This window comes from Procambarus clarkii, chromosome 37 (assembly GCF_040958095.1).
Source record: "Procambarus clarkii isolate CNS0578487 chromosome 37, FALCON_Pclarkii_2.0, whole genome shotgun sequence".
Classification (NCBI taxonomy): Eukaryota; Metazoa; Arthropoda; class Malacostraca; order Decapoda; family Cambaridae; genus Procambarus; species Procambarus clarkii.
This window is the reverse complement of record NC_091186.1, coordinates 18,712,384-18,729,766: the sequence shown is the minus strand read 5'-3', so window position 1 is coordinate 18,729,766 and position 17,383 is coordinate 18,712,384. Positions and strand designations below refer to the sequence as shown.

Below are 17,383 nucleotides of genomic sequence, written 5' to 3'. Positions count from 1 at the left end.
GTGACAAGATATCCATTCTTGGAGAAGGTATATTCTGTGTGTTTTTAGGCACCTTTCTGGGAGTGCCCCTTCAGTAGCTTCCTGATCTTTAACTCCTTTATAACCAAGCCTTTGGAAATCACACCCAGTTTCTGACACCCATCCTTACCTACCAGGAGCCAGGACCAGAACTGGGCCGTCTCTCTATAAGGTGAGGGGAGACCTGGATTATAAATCAACCCAAACTCTTTTCCCTCCCAGAAAGGTTAGATGCAACAAAACAAGTGACTATTTGAAGGATATTGTTGTGACCTAATTGTAGAATTTAATAAATTAGAAAGCCTCTCTCAGAGTACAGACAACGAAAGTATTTATGAGCGTGAATGAACATACATGGGTCTCTGTGTGGAAGCAAGCTGGACAAAGACACCTGGGATGCCAGATGTCAGAGGGATCCAAGGTGGTGTCAGTGTTGTGAGGTAGCCAGGTGGCACTGCAAAGGACTTCAGTAGTGGCTGCTGGATACTAAAGCAGTCTTGGGAAATGCAAAAGGGCCTGTTCTGTGGAGGGCCAGAGGCATGTGACCAGATGTAGATTTTCAGAGTTGAGATATTGGCTTAAACAAGGGAGGAGAGCAGTTCTCGTCTGCACGTCAAACTTGACAAAGATTTGGGAGCCATGGTTACCTCGGCAGAGTAGCCAAGAACATCAGTTGGTCCTAACCCTAAGGTAAAAAAGGCAAACTATCATTTCCCAACTGGCTTCACATCCCAGGCCCAGGCCACCTGGGAACCCCACCTTTAGTGTGGATGTGTGCATTTTCCTGGCTTAAGCCTCACACAGGGGAAGGCTTAGTTTCATTTGAATACCTGTTAGGCATCACTGAGATCTTTTCTTATAGTGCTGTGTTCATAGTACAGTACACTTAGCTAATTACACATTCACACACGTATATACACAGTGGATCATTCCTTTGGTTAGAGTGATTTTGAATCCACTGCCCCTTGTGCAGTGGATTCAAAATTAATGGATTGCAGTGGATTTCCTTTGTGAGGGAGCCAGGTTTTGACCTCTGATCTCAGATAGGCTATATTAAAAGTCACAAAGGCCTGCTGTGAATTGATTTGGGTGAAGTTATCTGGGATGTAGCAACAGAGAGTCACTGAAGGACCTATTAGAAAGAGGCATTTCATTATGTTGAATGCTGGTTTTATTGCAGCTCAGAATAAATGAATATACACACAGAAATCACAGTAACGTGATATATCACATGAACATATCCACAAAGGCCGTGATGAAAGTTTGAACCTACGCACAGGATGTTTCCAGATGCGCCTTATTCAACTGTACCATAACATTGTCAAAAGAATTGCAACCTGGAGTGCTACTGCCCCTCACTAGGATCCCGAACCTTCTCCGAAGCCCAATCGGGGTGTCTCGGCAGTAGCACTACAGGTTGCAATTCTTTTGACCATGTCGTGGTACAGTTGACTAAGGCGCATCTGGGAACATTCCATACATAGGTTCGAACCCTCATCACGGCCCTCGTGGATTTGTTCATTTAATAAATGAATATAATTGAGGATGTAATACTGTAATAGTATTACAGTATTCAGTTAACATACTTGTCAGTTACTTCCTTCTCAGGCATTTATTTTAGGCAATAAATTATTTACTTAAGCAGTGTTAATAATACTGTGGTATACATGTCTGGTTGCAGGAAGTATTAAGGTGGCCAGTGATGGTAATGAATCGGATGAACAGTGTGTCCTGAAACTTGTTGGGAATGAAGGTGTAGGGTGTGATGGTGGCAACAGCGATGAAGGTGGCAGTGGAGGACAGGTGGTTTTCAGCGAGGAACTACCAGATGGTCTGGAATCATATGTCACACTCACTGGCACCATCAAGCGGGGCAAGAAGAAAGGACATAGTATTGATGTCAAGGTGTGTTGTTTTCTAATTGATTACTTTTTGTTCCTAAATACTGTACTCAAAGTTAAGAACTATTTAACCTAACCTAACCCAAACCTCAAGCATGACAAGTAGTGAAACAAGGCATGTTTTAAGTGCAATCTAAAATTTCTTCATCTACAATCCATTATATAACTACCAGAATAATCTAACTACCTACTTGCCTGTTTACCTATTGTTGGTTCTGGGGATCAATGTCCCCAAAGCCTGGGCATTTTTCTGCTGCTCCACCTCTTCCAGCAAATCAGCCTGGTAGTGTACTTTGCTGGTTTGAACTTCTCCTCTGCTCTTCGGACTGAAGTTTCTGATGCATGTCTGTTGCCATTTGGCGAGCGGGTGGCTGATTTTTTGGTGTCCTGCCTGTATGTGTTTCCTCGTGGCAGCAATATGAGATTGCTTGGCACTCATTTTGCCACTCTTTTTTTTTTTTTCTCTTTGTCATCTTTCTTCAGTTTTGGTGAGGTCTATCCTCTCCTTTTTGTCTGGGTTGTTTTATTTATCAGCATCTCGTGCTTAATACTACTGTTATCTTTTATCACTTGATATTACCATATCTGCAGTTGCTTGCATTCAGTGTCAACACTTCCATGGCACTGATTTCCAAGTTGTCCTGTCCATTTTTTTTCATCTCCAGCCTGCACGTGCTCCTTCTGAACCGTTCTAGTCTCTTGACTGACTTTGTTTTCTCTCCTTGCCTCAGTTTACAGTTTCCCCATCAGCTCATGATATATTTCTTAAGGTTGTCTCTCTTGGTGGCTGTTGCCTCTGGCTGTATGATTGAGGAGCTTCAGACTCTTCTCTGGAGGTAGGGATTCTGTTTCTTTCACACTGGTGGGTAATTTGTCCATTGGCATTCTTCTCCTTCCTTTCTGGTGAATGAGTCAGAGGGCATCTGTAGGGGTCCTTTGGTGATTAATGCTTGGTTGGTTCAGCTGCGGGTACATTATTTGTAGTGTCTGTTGGTGACTTTTCACCGCTACCTGCAGGCTACCGGTACTGTCCCACTGGACACCTTGTTGGTTAACAAAAAGTTAACAACAGGGGATGCTGTTTCCTCTGTCCCCTGTTTCAAGGCTCGTATTTCTTAGGTTGTCGGCAGTGTCAAGAAGTCTGGTCAACCTGCGGTCTACTCTTAGACTCATGATATTAGCAGATGTGCTGCTTTGGCCAAGATCCTCTCCAACACGTCCTGGGCTGATGTTGAGGCTTGGAGGTTTTGCCATTCTAACATGGTTCTCATGGCCCGGTGTTTGTTCAGTGTTTCTTGTCCCAGTTGGTTGTGTGTTGCTTTGGGCCATGCCTCGCAGCCTGGTTTCTTTTTTTATGTCCTTGTGCCTCTTCTTCTGCCTAGTAAGTTAAGTTTTATTCTCTGCGGGTTAGTTACTTTCAGGGAGCCATTAGGGGGTGGGTTCCCATCAAAACCCAGCATTAAATGTAATGAAATTCCACTTTCTTTAGGAGCCCCAGTGGCTGCCTTATTTCTCCCCCCACGCCATTCAAGTTTGTTAGTTCATCGTTGGGCTTTTCATCCATTTCAGAACTGACTAGGGAAGCCTGCTGAGGGTTGGGGCTGAGCCACCTTGTGGTTATAATCAGTACTAATGAGTTTCGAGCTAGTTTGAGTGGTTTTGAGCTAGTTTTGAGTAGTCAACGCTGGCTTTATCACAGTCATCTTGGCAAGTTTGATTATAATCACTTTATCTGTTTGACATTCTCATGCATCACTCCATCAGTCTTCCTGCTAAACTCCCATACTTTTTCCCCTAAAACAATTATAATGGAAAATCAGCATGAAATATGGCAGTACTTGTTCACAATAGAAAAGAATAAAAAAAGGTCATGAACTCCCTGCTCTCAAGCATAGTTCATAGATGCTTTCAATATTTTAAATGGTTTTCATTTTCATTGAGATGTTGGAATTTTTATTAAATATCTTAGAATGCCAGATTCTCTAGGTTATTTTCTTTTGTGTATATTTGGTACTGTACTGTATGGTACTTGAATTAATGAAAAAAATTGTATGTATGTTGTCTCCATTAAAATAAGCTTGTACTGTATGTTTACACAAGAGTATATATGTTTTGGGGTGAATATTGACTTAATTCAATCCTCTTCTAAATAGGTAAACCTCTCCAGAGAAGAACTGGATGATCTGGAAGCATCAATCACACAGACATTGGGGCCTGATAAGCCTAAGCCCAGATGCTCGATGCGTTATGGACCACATATCACTTTATTCTCCCTCATCTGCTTCCCATTTGTCTTCCTGGTGTCTGGAGCGTATTCTTTCTACCTCGGCACCCTCACATGGTATAGGTATGGTATCCTTGCAATGTTTTGTTACATGCTATTTATGTTATGCCATGTATTTTTGGGCTGGCTTTTTAGTACATTACATTACAAGAGTTATTACATTCTTATACAACCACTAGCATGCATAGCGTTTTGGGCAACTCCTTAATCCTATCTAATATTCTCCGGAATACGACCCGCCAAATCGTTTAACAACCAGGTACCTATTTTACTGTTGAGTAAACAGAGCCTACAGTTAAGGAGTGATGCTCAGTAAATTCTCCCTAGCCAGGATATGAACCCAGGACAAAGTGCTCGTGAAACTCCAGGCGAGCATCTTGCCACTACGTCACAGGGACTGCGTGACTTTCTGGTGCATTAGGCTCTGGTTCCACAAAGACTCCTATAACATTACCAGGCCTACTGGTCACCAGGATCAGAATCTAGTGTTCTCATAGAAGTGAGGGGATGTATATGGGGATCAGAGATTAGTCCAAAACTGAGAAACCCCTCCTTTCTTTTCCTTGGATTGGTTTGGTTTTTGTGAAATGTTAAATTGCTTTTATGAAATTAAAAAAACCAAACCAATGGTTTTTGTGAAGTGAAAACCAAGATTCCAAGATTTGTTCCTGGCCCTCAGCTTTTTGTGAGGTACCACATTTGGCCTTTGCCCTACAGTGCTGGTATTTGGCTTCTGCAAATTTTGCTATATCTGTTCGCCTTGGTGTTTATAATCAAGGAGTTTTTTGGGCTGTGGGGATCTCGGAGGCTGTGGCACCCTTGTGCACATAGGCCTCACTTTTCCAGGTGTGGTTGTCCCGGCTGCCACGGGGGTCCTTGCTCTTATGTACTGTACTCTCTGGATTTCATTTTATTTTTTTTTTCAAATTCCGATTCCAAGCTTTTTTTTTGCTGCGTGGGGCCTTGGTTTATGTGTGTCTGCAGCAATCAGTCTGTTCTCTTCAGGGTTTTGATATCAGTCTCAGTGTTTTCCATTGTTCTAAAGGCCCTCCTGGGTTCCATATTGTTACTAGTTACATATTAGTGTTCCCTATTGATATTAGTCTTTTTGGGAGGGAGCTGGTGTCTATTGTGTTTGGTGCCCCATTTTCTTTTCCTTTGTTCTCTTGGTTTTGGTTCATGTAGTGGGATGAACACTTCTAACTCTCCCTTTCTTTTGGCAGGGATGGGTTTTTAGTCTTTTGAGGTAATGAGTTGGGAGACCCCTGAATTTGACCCATCGAATTTTGGCCTTGTTTTAGTTAAGCTTGAGAACTTATTATCCTGGGAGGCTAGTTTGTTCTTACCTCCCTGTCTATTTCTGAAACCTCCTGTGCCCCCCTACCCTTGGAAGTCATTTTGGGTCCTTGGAGTTTACAGGGGCCCTGAGGGTCTAGTGTTCACCTGTCTCTGGAGTTTCATTTTCCTTCCCATATTTTGTTCACAGGCTGCAGTCTCAGTTTCTGGTTTCTGTTGGGTTGTTATTTCTGCTGTGAAGTTTTGTTTTCAGTTTGGAGTTCATGCCTTTGCAGGCAGTTGGTCTCCAGAGTTTCCTGCGGTAACTGTAGATTTATGTAGATTGACAGGAGTTAATTTTGTGAGTGTGGGGGCGTGTGCGAAACATGATTTGCTGTATTTTTCTTTATCGCAAATGTTCGTGTAATTTCTTGACACCAAGAAATAGCTACACCTATTAGGACCATACTCCTGTAGTTCACGAGTTGAAAAATGATTCCCATAGACCAAGTCATGCTTTTTTATTACAGTTCAAAATTGCACTGAACAGGTTAACAATCCACAAACCCCCTGCACTGCACGCCTGTTTCATGTAATAATTTCATGGTGCAGTGGTTAAGGACTTATTAATATTAACTGAAAATTAAAAAAAAAAATGTCAAAATACTGTACTGCCAAACTCAACAATTTTCATTTAAAATAAAAAAGTTAAAAACATTAAAACATTAAAATACTAGTATTGCTAAATTCAAACATTTTTTACACCACCCATTGAGTGCCTTATGTTATAATACACACTGCAGTAGTCAATAGATTATGAGTAAACTACATTGAACTGCACTGTACAATTGAAATAGTTTGAATCTTTATTAAAACCTATGTACTTTACACATGACCTTGTTCATGTGTGAGGATCAAATTCAGTTTGTTATACTAATTACTGTTCCAAGATTTAAGTAAAATAGATATTTTTCTTCTAGCATGTTGACGAGGGTCACAGAAGCTCGTTGTCTCCCAAAGATAACACTACCACCGCTGCTCATTCTTCTCTACCCATTCCTCATTACTGTCTTCACATTTGGATTAGGAATATATGGGGCTCTCGTTCAGGTAAGTCCTGCTTTGTATGTCTTTATGTTCTACTTCTAGACATACAGGTTGATCATTAGATACAAAAGTTCAGTGTCTTGAATTATTTCCCATTTGCTTTAACTTATTGATATAATGTTCTTTTATCTTGTTAGAAATAACACACACGGTTCTAAAAACTAATAAAAAATAACACTACAATGCTTTTCTGGGCAGACCTTTTCCCTCAGTTGCTTCCCTCAGCTTATGGCACTGATACTGTAGGGCCAGATTCAATATATCAGGTTCCTGTGACTGTCTCTGCTGACCAGTGGCAGGCAACATTTCAAATCTGTCTTGCCACTTCTGTCTAGTCAAGTGCTTGTGTATGAGTCTCAAGTGGCAGACTTTGTCAAGTCTGGCACTTGACAAAGGAAAACAAAGGGTTATCTGCCAGCCAGGGATCTCTTAATGCAGCCACAGAGCAGAAGACAGCCCACACACGAAAAGATTTTGGGTCCATCTGAGAAGGATTTGATTCGTTGGTATTCAACCTGCATCTTTTGTCACGGTGACCGTATGAAGTGTCCTGGCACACTCTTTGTCTCTTTCTCACTCTTTATTATGTTTCTTCTTTGTTTCTTTGTTATGTTAACTATTCCTTAGTTTTCCTTTTTGTCCTGGTTGTTTGTGGAACAGCATCTCATGCCTAATACAGTCACTTCTTATTACTCTGCTTTGGTAGAGCAACTTTTATTGCCATTTGGCATTGATAGTTCCTCAGTGCCATCTCAAAAGTTGTCTTGAGCTTTCTTTTGCCTCTGATTGGCTCATGCCTTCCCAATTTCTTTGTTCCCCCTCGGTTCACAGTTGCCCCCTTTGGTCCGAGGTATATTTCTTAGAGTTGTTTTTGTTAGCTCTGGTCTCTGGTTGTTGGGTTGGGGAGCTTCATGCTGTTTTTTGGACACGTGGGTTCTGTTCTTTCAGCCATGATGTGTGGTTTCTTCATCTGCAGCCATCTCCTCCTTTAGTGGGAAAGAATGAGATGGTAGACCTCTGAAGGGGGGCATCTTGGTGATTGATGTTTAGTTTGTCCAGGGGTAATTATCTTAGTGTAATAGTAACAGGATGATAGCTACGCTCATGGTGTCCCATCCTCTCAGTACTCTTCTCTGGTTCTTATCCAGTTTGTCCCAGCCTGTTGGTTGGACAACAACATTTGCTGGCTGTGGGTGTGTCAGCCCTGTTTGTTGTGGCTTTTGCCTGTGTGGTGCTTCTTTATTTGCTCTCCCTCAGTCACTGCAGTGTTTTCTTCTGTTCTTCTCTTGGCTTTAGGTTCCTGGTTGTCAACAGGGGTGTTGGCTGTTTGTTTCCTATTGAGTTTCCTGCATTCTCTTTGTGCTTGTGGGGCTTTTGGACAGGATATCCACTGATGTTCCTTAAATTTTCCCAGGCCATAGTCTTCTGCTTTCTTCTTCCATGAATAATTTCTTTACCATTTTTGTCTGTTTTCATTATATTCAGTTCCTTTCAGCAAAGTATTTTTCCCTGTGGCACTGTTGTGTGTTAGCTCTGAGTAACTAGTAAGGAACCGGCACAGAAATAGAACATCGAGTGTAATGAAACAGCATTGTGTGTGTGTGTCCTCCCTCAGTAACTCCCTGTTCCTGTCCTGTTGCCCTTTCTTTCTCATTGGGTTTGGGGGATGATATTGATGGCTTACAAGTGAGGAGAGGGGTTCCCAGGACCTCGGATGACTTGGGTTGCCACATTGTGGTGGCCAGGGTAGTTAGGGCAAGCAAAGGTTGTTTACCCAGTGTTATGGTTTTCCTTGTTCTCTTAATTTTATTTCTTCATAGCAGTGGTTTATTTTGTTTTGCTTATACATTTCTGATTGGTTCTTCTCGGTTGTAGGTTTGATTGACTTGCAGTACATTCGCCTTTTTTTTTTTTTTGTTATCTCTCTCTCTGAAAGAAATAGATTTTGGTCCTAAGTTCCTGGTGTACTGCACGGTCTCAAGATCATGTCACGAATGGGAGGCCCTGTGATGCCAGTGCCATAAACTCCGGGAAGCTACTAAATGGCAGCACAGAAAGTAGTCTTTCATTACACTCAAAAATCCATTTTGTTTCTCATTTTTACAGATATCATTGTCTTATGATTCCTGGTGGGCAGAGGTGAGTGACCCTGAGAAAGGTTTCTATGGGTGGCTGTGTTCTTTGCTGCATGTCGAGGAATGTGCACCATATGAGACTGTTGTGTTAATGACTGAACCTCTTGGCACAAAAATGCAGGACTGCACTGTGTAAGTTGTGTGCAATTACCACATAAAAAGAAACATTGCAGACTACATTGGGAATATACATAGTGTTTATAAGACATCAAACAAATTACCTTCTATTGACACTTGTATTAGTATGTTTATCCATCATCGATATTCCGGAGAATGAGTTTTAAATACAAAAACTACCTGAATTTGAATCTCGCTTATTGACAGAAAATGCTAGAACCTGGGCAGCATTGTACTATTTTGCTTGCATACTTGCAAATATTTCTGTCATTTGAGATTACTGTTCTAGTACCGGTACTGCACACAGTATTTTGAATTAGACCAAAAAAATATTATCATTCAGTTACAGGCATCAGTTTTTTAATGTTCTTTTATGTCTATATAGTACATTGTGCCTGAGAGCTGTCCCAATTGCTCAATCGTTATATGTTACGTGTCGTATCTTTATGTTGTTCCAACTTGCATTCCTTTTTTTGTTGACAGTTTTTTGTTATTTGAACCAAATGTACAGCTCATAGAAGTATACTTTGTCATTCCAAGGTTATTGTGATATTTCCAGTGAGTGAAAATAATATCTATACTCTACTGGTATACAGGAAATATATTGTGTTTTAGTTTTTTAAGGCATTTTAATGTTATTTTATTGTTATATAATTTGTGATAGTTTTCAGTTCATCTTAATTATGTTTAACAAAATCACCTTGATGCTTGCACATTAAATTATATCGTAAATTTTCTACCGCATTATACTAAATGTGTTAACAGAGAATGGAAATTTATGAATATTGTGCAAGTGTTAACTAGTATATATGTGTACAGCAGTGTGTTAATACCATGCAAGCATTCAGTCTGTTCACCAGATTAATGTTTGTCCTTTTCGTATATGACGTGTGTTTACTTGCACTAAGAGTGTGATGGTCAGTGCTGTCACTTCACAACCACAAGGTCCCAGATTCGATTCCCACCCGAGACGGTGATGTTTGGACACGTTCTTTTCACTTGATTCCTGTGTTCACCTAGCAGTAAATAGGTACCCAGGAGTTAGTCAACTGTTATGGTGTTGCATCCCGGGAGAGTTCAGTCATTGGCTTAGGGATCTCGGTAAGCCTGGCAGGCATCCTGGCCCTGACAGTGGGAAAGTATATCTTAAGTTTACAAACTAAAGCAGGGTGCATTATGCATGCTGAACAAATCTGTTGATTTGTTTATCTATTTAATTATGTAATTTCTATATATAAAGACATTTAGATGGTATGGAAAGCATGAAATTACCTCAGTAGCCAATGACAGTTACAACATTTACAGAAAATAATATAATAGAAGAAAATCAGTACTGAATCTTTAAACATATTAAACACTAATACCAGCAAGAAGTTATATGTTTTGTATATGAGTACAATACAATTCATTGAAAAGAACATGCATCGAAGAGACGGGTATAATCATTGCTTCACTTGTATACTATCGTGGGAGAATGAGCTCGCCTAATGTATTGTGTTTAAATGTAATTTATCTGAAGAATATTGTATGAATAACATTCATATCAGATATTATTGAAATAGAAGTGGAGAAAAGTGAGTATTTAAACCAAGTTAATAAACAGTATTGTATATGAAGAAGGCTAAAGATTATTCCAAATTTGCTGGTATTTCAGCAAAGGGTTACAAGGTAATGATTGATCATGATATTTCATGTAATAACAAAATATGCATTTTTTTTTGTCTCGGAGCACAAATTATGTTGTCAAGGTCACACCAAATTGTGTCTTTAACTAATGAAGCAAGGTATTTAAGTTTCCATGCAACACGGAAATAATCTAAAGAATTTTGTATTTGTATAAGCATTAGAGAATAATACAAATTGTATTGTATTGTATGCGGACAATGAGTCACAATAATGTGGCTGAAGATATAATGACCAAAGCACACACTAGAATACGATGAGACGCCGACGTTTCGGTCCGTCCTGGACCATTATCAAGTCGATTTTGTATGTACAAACATACAATATGTTTATCTCAAATATATTGTATGTTTGAGACAATTTTAAGTTTGGAAGGCTGCCCAGCTTTGTGATGGTGATGCTTGGTGCAGGTATCAAGATGTACATGCAGGTATGTGTGTAATGTTTGAATAGTAACATGTAGAATGTTTGTTCTACCCCCCCCCCCTCTCCCCCCCTTTCCACACTCATTCCCTCTTTTTCTTCTATAACTTGTTTTGTACCAAAGATTGGAATATGTCTTGGTAATGTTAAGAATATGGATTTGCCTCTTCATTTATGCTATGTTGTAGTCAAATTATCATCATTTGATATGTGCCAATAGTATGTTATTGACCTTTAGTGTCACTCCATCATCCTTTGTTGAGGTTGAATACCTCCTGTTTCAGAGTCCGCCAAAGAATCTTTTTACAGTGCACGTAGCCAAATGCAAGTGCTTTGTGTGCAACTGTATATTTGGCAGCATTTTGCACATGGAGACCTTGAGTGGCAGTGTGACATATTGTTCATACAGGCAGCATGACCTATCCTAGCAACAATATAGATATTCTCATTATGAAAGGTTAATGTGAGATTTGTAATGGCCCTTTTGTTTGTATTAAAGATATCACAGCTTTGCTCTCTAAGAGAAAATGCCTTGAATGTTTTCTGTACATCCAAGCATTCATCTATTTATTTATCTATGTTACCTGAACCATCTTAAAAATATCTTAGTGATGTAATATGAAATAAAAGTTTGGTGTATATGCTCAGCATAAAATACTTTTAGCAAATTTTTATCTTTCATAAATAAAAATAAATAGTCACTTGTGAGACTTGTGTGACATTTCCTTGAAGAAAATGTAATTTCAATCTAGGAATATACAGGGTATGTTAATGAGCTATAGTTGCTACATAATTTACACATGCATGTAAATACTGTACCCATATATTCAAGGGGAAAGTGTGCACTTTAACCTCGCTGACATTGTTTCATTTCCAATTCAGTTGGCTGGAGTAGAGAGCAAAAACAAGAAAATTGTATCACCATCCAAATAATTATTGGCTGTACTGTATAAGGGTTGTCAGTGCCTGATTATTGATAATATACAGCCTGTTCACATGTGGGAATCATCCAGTAAATGTACTTTGACTGTACATTAGCACATGAACCTACACCAACCCATGTGACCTATTGAGGTCAGTGCCTGTTAGTTATGAAAGCATATAATTCTAATGTTTCTATTTCCAGAATATCACTTTCAATTTGCAAATATAGTTGACCTTGGTGTGAGAACAGGTTGAAATACTGGGAACAGGTTGAAATACTGGTTGGTTGTAGTGTTCTGAATATTTTTTGTGGGAGATTTATACTTGAGAAACGAAGGTGGAAATGTTAGTGTCCAGGTAGTAAAAATACTGAGGTACAGAGCCTGTTTAGTAAAGATGAGCTCATGGTACAGCGCTACATTCTGAGGCACTGTAGTTGGGTAGTGGATCATGTAGCCCATGAAGTAGATGCACGATCATCATGTTCACAAAATTAACAGCGGTGTATTGTTCTCAGAAATAAAGGTGTCATTGTCGACGGGCAACAGATAAGGCAAGTGTTTAGTTGTTTCTTAATGTATCATTGAGCATTTACAAATGTGTGTAAATGAGACATAATACAAAACTATTTTTATTTCACGAGTTATCTGTACCTCTTTCCTACGCAAAATGGGGGTTAATTAAGTCTTTGTAGTCCCTTTATCCTATTCCTATGCTCACATATCTCCACTGAAATGTATTGGATTTAAAAACAACAAAAAGTCTGATCATTGGAGCATTATACTATAGGCACACCTATACTTGTAACTGAGACCAAAGCCTTCATTTACTCGCCTATTTATTTCGGCAAAATAGTTCCACATAGTAAGGATGCTTTTCTTTATTGCACATTTAAGCTTACCTGAGGGTAGTAAAAACCTAGGTCCTGTATACATTTTACTGATACAGCAGAGGTAATGATGCATTATCTTGGTGTCATGTATAGTTGTGGGATGCAGAGTTGTGTTTTGCCAGTAATGGCTCTCGCAGTGTTGATAATGGTGCTACGTCTTCATTCTTGTAATAACTGCAATTGCTGGTCATATTCAGCATTATTTTCATTAAAAATGCTTGTGTTTTTAGATCTTTGTGTGCATGTGTGTGTGTGTGTGTTGATCTTTTTGTGTAAAAAAAATTAAACATAATCTGAAGATAATGTTTTAAACTTTGTAATTTTCTGATAAGAAAATGTGTGTTTCTTGTAACATTGTCACTGTGTGATGTAGGTGAAGTGTAACATACTTGGGTGCTTCCTGTGGCTTCCAGAACCACTCCTGCAGTGGCTACTCAGGGCTGCTTGGGCACGAGTTGTCTTAACCTGCACTATGGTAGCTGTGCTCCTATCTTCTGGCTGCCTTGGCCACGCAAGCTAGGTCATTTGGGGGAGATCATTTTAGTATTAAATTAGATTGTACTCGTCTCTGAATCTTTTGATACTATCCAGACTGCCACATTGTGTAGGAGCTTATATAGGTATGATAGTCACTCATAGCCTCGGATATTGTACATTTTATATGATCAAAATCTAGTTACGTGTTCTTCCTCGGTTTACTAAACTTTAGCTTTTGTATGGATACTCAAGTTGATCTGGAGGAGGGGCACCACCTCGTCCTTGTTGACCTGGAGGAGGGGCACCACCTTGTCCTTGTTGACCTGGAGGAGGGGCACCACCTCGTCCTTGTTGACCTGGAGGAGGGGCACCACCTTGTCCTTGTTGACCTGGAGGAGGGGCACCACCTTGTCCTTGTTGACCTGGAGGAGGGGCACCACCTCGTCCTTGTTGACCTGGAGGAGGGGCACCACCTTGTCCTTGTTGACCTGGAGGAGGGGCACCACCTTGTCCTTGTTGACCTGGAGGAGGGGCACCACCTCGTCCTTGTTGACCTGGAGGAGGGGCACCACCTTGTCCTTGTTGACCTGGAGGAGGGGCACCACCTTGTCCTTGTTGACCTGGAGGAGGGGCACCACCTCGTCCTTGTTGACCTGGAGGAGGGGCACCACCTTGTCCTTGTTGACCTGGAGGAGGGGCACCACCTTGTCCTTGTTGACCTGGAGGAGGGGCACCACCTCGTCCTTGTTGACCTGGAGGAGGGGCACCACCTCGTCCTTGTTGACCTGGAGGAGGGGCACCACCTCGTCCTTGTTGACCTGGAGGAGGGGCACCACCTCGTCCTTGTTGACCTGGAGGAGGGGCACCACCTTGTCCTTGTTGACCTGGAGGAGGGGCACCACCTTGTCCTTGTTGACCTGGAGGAGGGGCACCACCTTGTCCTTGTTGACCTGGAGGAGGGGCACCACCTCGTCCTTGTTGACCTGGAGGAGGGGCACCACCTTGTCCTTGTTGACCTGGAGGAGGGGCACCACCTTGTCCTATTGTTAGAATTTCTAGGCAGTTTTTAAGAGTTGGCTCAACTTTAACATTCATGCACTTAAATATGGCACTTGCAGTGAATATGGTTAAGATATAAAGTCTTTTAAGTTTGAGTGAGATTTGACAACACTTTACGGAAATATTTCTGAGAAACATTAATGCAAAATAAGACATTGTGGTGTTAGGCATTCATGTGGTATGTGACTTTCCAGTTATTTGGCCTTTGGTTTAACACTTACAATACCAAACCATTTTTATTAGTTTTTATTCCTTTTTACTCTAGTGTGCTTCAAAAATATATTTGTTATAGTGAACCTCTTAAATTTTGTATATATACATTGTATATGTTTTAATTATTTTATCTTGTAAATAAATCTTATGAAGCAAAGTGATGCTGAGACTATTGCTAGTGATCAACTGAAAAACCTTGATCCCTCAAAATGTATAGGTGTATGTATGGATGTGGGGATATGTGTGAATGTGGGGATATATATTGGCGAGTGTGTGTAAAATTACCGGTACCTTAGTGTAGTTACAGGATGAGAGCTACGCTCATGGTGTCAGTCTTCCTAGTACTGTACTGTTTGTCGTATACCGCTTTGAAACTACTGATGGTTTTGGCCTCCACCACCACCTCACTTGTTCCAACTGTCTTCCATTCTGTTTGCAAAAGAAAACTTCCTAATAATTGTTTGGCACCCTTGTTTCCTTAGCTTAAATCTGTGACCTCTTGTTCTTGAAGTTGCTGGTTTCAGGAATTCCTCTGTCAGTTTGGTTGATTCCTCATATTATTTTGTAAGTGATGAATATATCACCTCTTTTTTTTCTTCTTCTATCATCTAGCTTTGGCACATTTAATGCCTTTACACTCTCTTTGTAACTTTTTTTCAGTTCCAGAATACATTTTGTAGCATGCGTTTGCACCTTTTTCCAGTTTATTGATGCATATATAGATATGGGCACATATCTCAATGAGCACATAAAAAAATTGACCAGATACAGTACTTTGAAATCTCAAGGAATATTGAATGCCGCTAAGAATTGCACAATTTTTCTTTGCTGTAGCATTCCACAATGCAAATGTAGAGCAAGTTTTCTTTTTGCTGATGCAAAGTCAATGGACTAAGAAAAGGAACAAGCTGAGTGCAAGTCCAATAAGCATTACTGAAAAAATCAGATCTATAGAAAAATATGCATGGGAACTTCAAGTCATAGATAGAGTGGGAGAAGAAGATTGTAAATATAAGGAGTTCAAGATGATCAACCTTATGTAAAGGTAATTTTGTTTCCTATTTTCTTTCCTGTTTTGAAATAATTCTGTACTATGCTTCTTTTCCATTTTAATGGTAATTATATTAAAAAAAAGTAAAGCTTGTGGTACAGTGAAGCAATATACATATGTATAGTAAAGAAGGCAAAAGTGCCATAGTGTATGTTGGGTGGGGGCACGGAAGGTTGTGGTGACTGTTAGTGGAGGTGTTCGAGATTCTAAATGTGCACATATGGCAACCCTAACCAAGGGAACTCGCCAAAACAAAGCATTTTATTACATTCAATACTGGAATTTTTTTTTAATATAGATTTTGGACTGATATCTGATCCCCCTAGGTTCCGTGCCTCAGAGAGAGAGCCAGATTCTGGTCCTGGCTCCCAGTAAGCTTGCATGGGTCTCAGACCTGGTGCAGTTTTCTAGGGCTTTGATAGTCTCGGTTCTATACGTTCCATTCACCTGGGCTCTAGAAGACTCGAACTGTGGACACCTTGCATATGAAGCCGAAGCTCTATAGACCGAGCTATTGAGGAGCCTTAATAAGGAAAGTTCTATAACTTGGGGAGTTACTGAATGATGCACCAGAAAAGGGCATTTCATTAGCTGAATTCTTGATATTTTTTGTTCTGGTTTTTGCACAACTCTGAACTCTAGCTCATGTGTGAATGAATGTGTTTGAGAAACTACCTAAATAAAATAACAAAATTTATCAGTAATATACAAGCACAGCTCACTAAATGTAGATTTCTGTTACCAAATGATCTTCATACAATTGAATTAAATTTCCTTGACAGGTGTCAGAGATGTTTATGGATAAAACCATCATCATCATTATACAACAACCTAGTGAATATCTGTTGGTTTCTTCCTAGACACTGATGATGGAAACATTTACCGTAATGTGTTATTGTTTTGATGTTGGTCATTGTGTTATGCTGTTGTCACATCAAGCAAGTCACAATTCTGGAGTTGTTTGACTTAATTTGCTTTAAGACAATTTTTTCAGGGCAGTTGAAAGCACAAAGTCCAGGAATCCATGTCTTCAACACTACTGTATTGGGTAATTTGTCTTGTTCATTTTAATGGTCATATATGCAGTTTTACAAAAAAAAAAAAAATTATTTGCAGGTGCCATTTGCGAATTAAATGCTTATAATGTACATACCTCCTATTTCAAAATAATACGTAAATTATACATTGATGAAGATGGTAGTGTGTTTAACTTGATGAACATGTTAGTTCAAACTGTATAAAATTTTACCGTTATAAAATAACAATTTCAAGATTTTTGTTCTTTAAAGTATGTATAGAACAAATTTATATTTGAAGTTCACAAGTTTTGAAGTACGATAAGGCTTTAGGTCAGATTTTGACATGCGATTTCATTTGGTATGTTGGCGTCAGACTTCACCAGTTAAATGCATTTCAAGTGGCTAGAAATTCCATGTTTGTATTATCCGTAAGTCTTCAATACTATACACGTAATGATAGTATATACAGTAGATATTTGTTACTGTTCACCAACAAATGGGAGCAAAGTAGATCTTCCAGGAAAAAATATCAACTTCACATAAGCTAGTCAATTTAACTTAGAAGTTTTGTATAAAGTTTCCAAGAGCATTTTGCTTGAATACATAACTGATATATTCAGTGTATCCCAGTCACCTGATATTTTAAAATGGTAGATATCTTTGTGGCTAAATTCTATTTTTATCATGGTTGCATTTTTGCAACACAGTTTTTCACACAAAAAATTTCAGACTAAATAATGTATTAAGATTCATTATTTTAGAGAAAACTTAAAGCAAGTTTTCTCATGGCTGGTGCAATAGAATT

The 17,383-nt window shown here is 39.5% G+C and overlaps 1 protein-coding gene across 4 annotated transcripts in view; it reads left to right on the top strand.

Moving 5' to 3' along the window:
* LOC123765718 (transmembrane protein 169) overlaps positions 1 to 11,651 on the top strand; it is a 22,199-nt gene extending 10,548 nt beyond the window's left edge. For 2 of the 4 annotated variants that reach the window (XM_069337190.1, XM_069337191.1), the window contains exons 5-9: positions 1 to 27; positions 1,700 to 1,923; positions 4,073 to 4,266; positions 6,459 to 6,588; positions 8,692 to 9,804. The exon at positions 1 to 27 is cut by the window's left edge and continues 93 nt beyond it. In XM_069337190.1, the coding sequence (XP_069193291.1) occupies positions 1 to 27; positions 1,700 to 1,923; positions 4,073 to 4,266; positions 6,459 to 6,588; positions 8,692 to 8,856 (740 nt within the window). In that variant the 3' untranslated portion in view covers positions 8,857 to 9,804. Of the gene's footprint in view, positions 28 to 1,699; positions 1,924 to 4,072; positions 4,267 to 6,458; positions 6,589 to 8,691 lie in introns of all 4 variants that reach the window. The other 2 variants (XM_045754418.2, XM_045754419.2) reach the window with 2 other exon arrangements.
* The last annotated feature ends 5,732 nt before the right edge of the window (positions 11,652 to 17,383 follow it).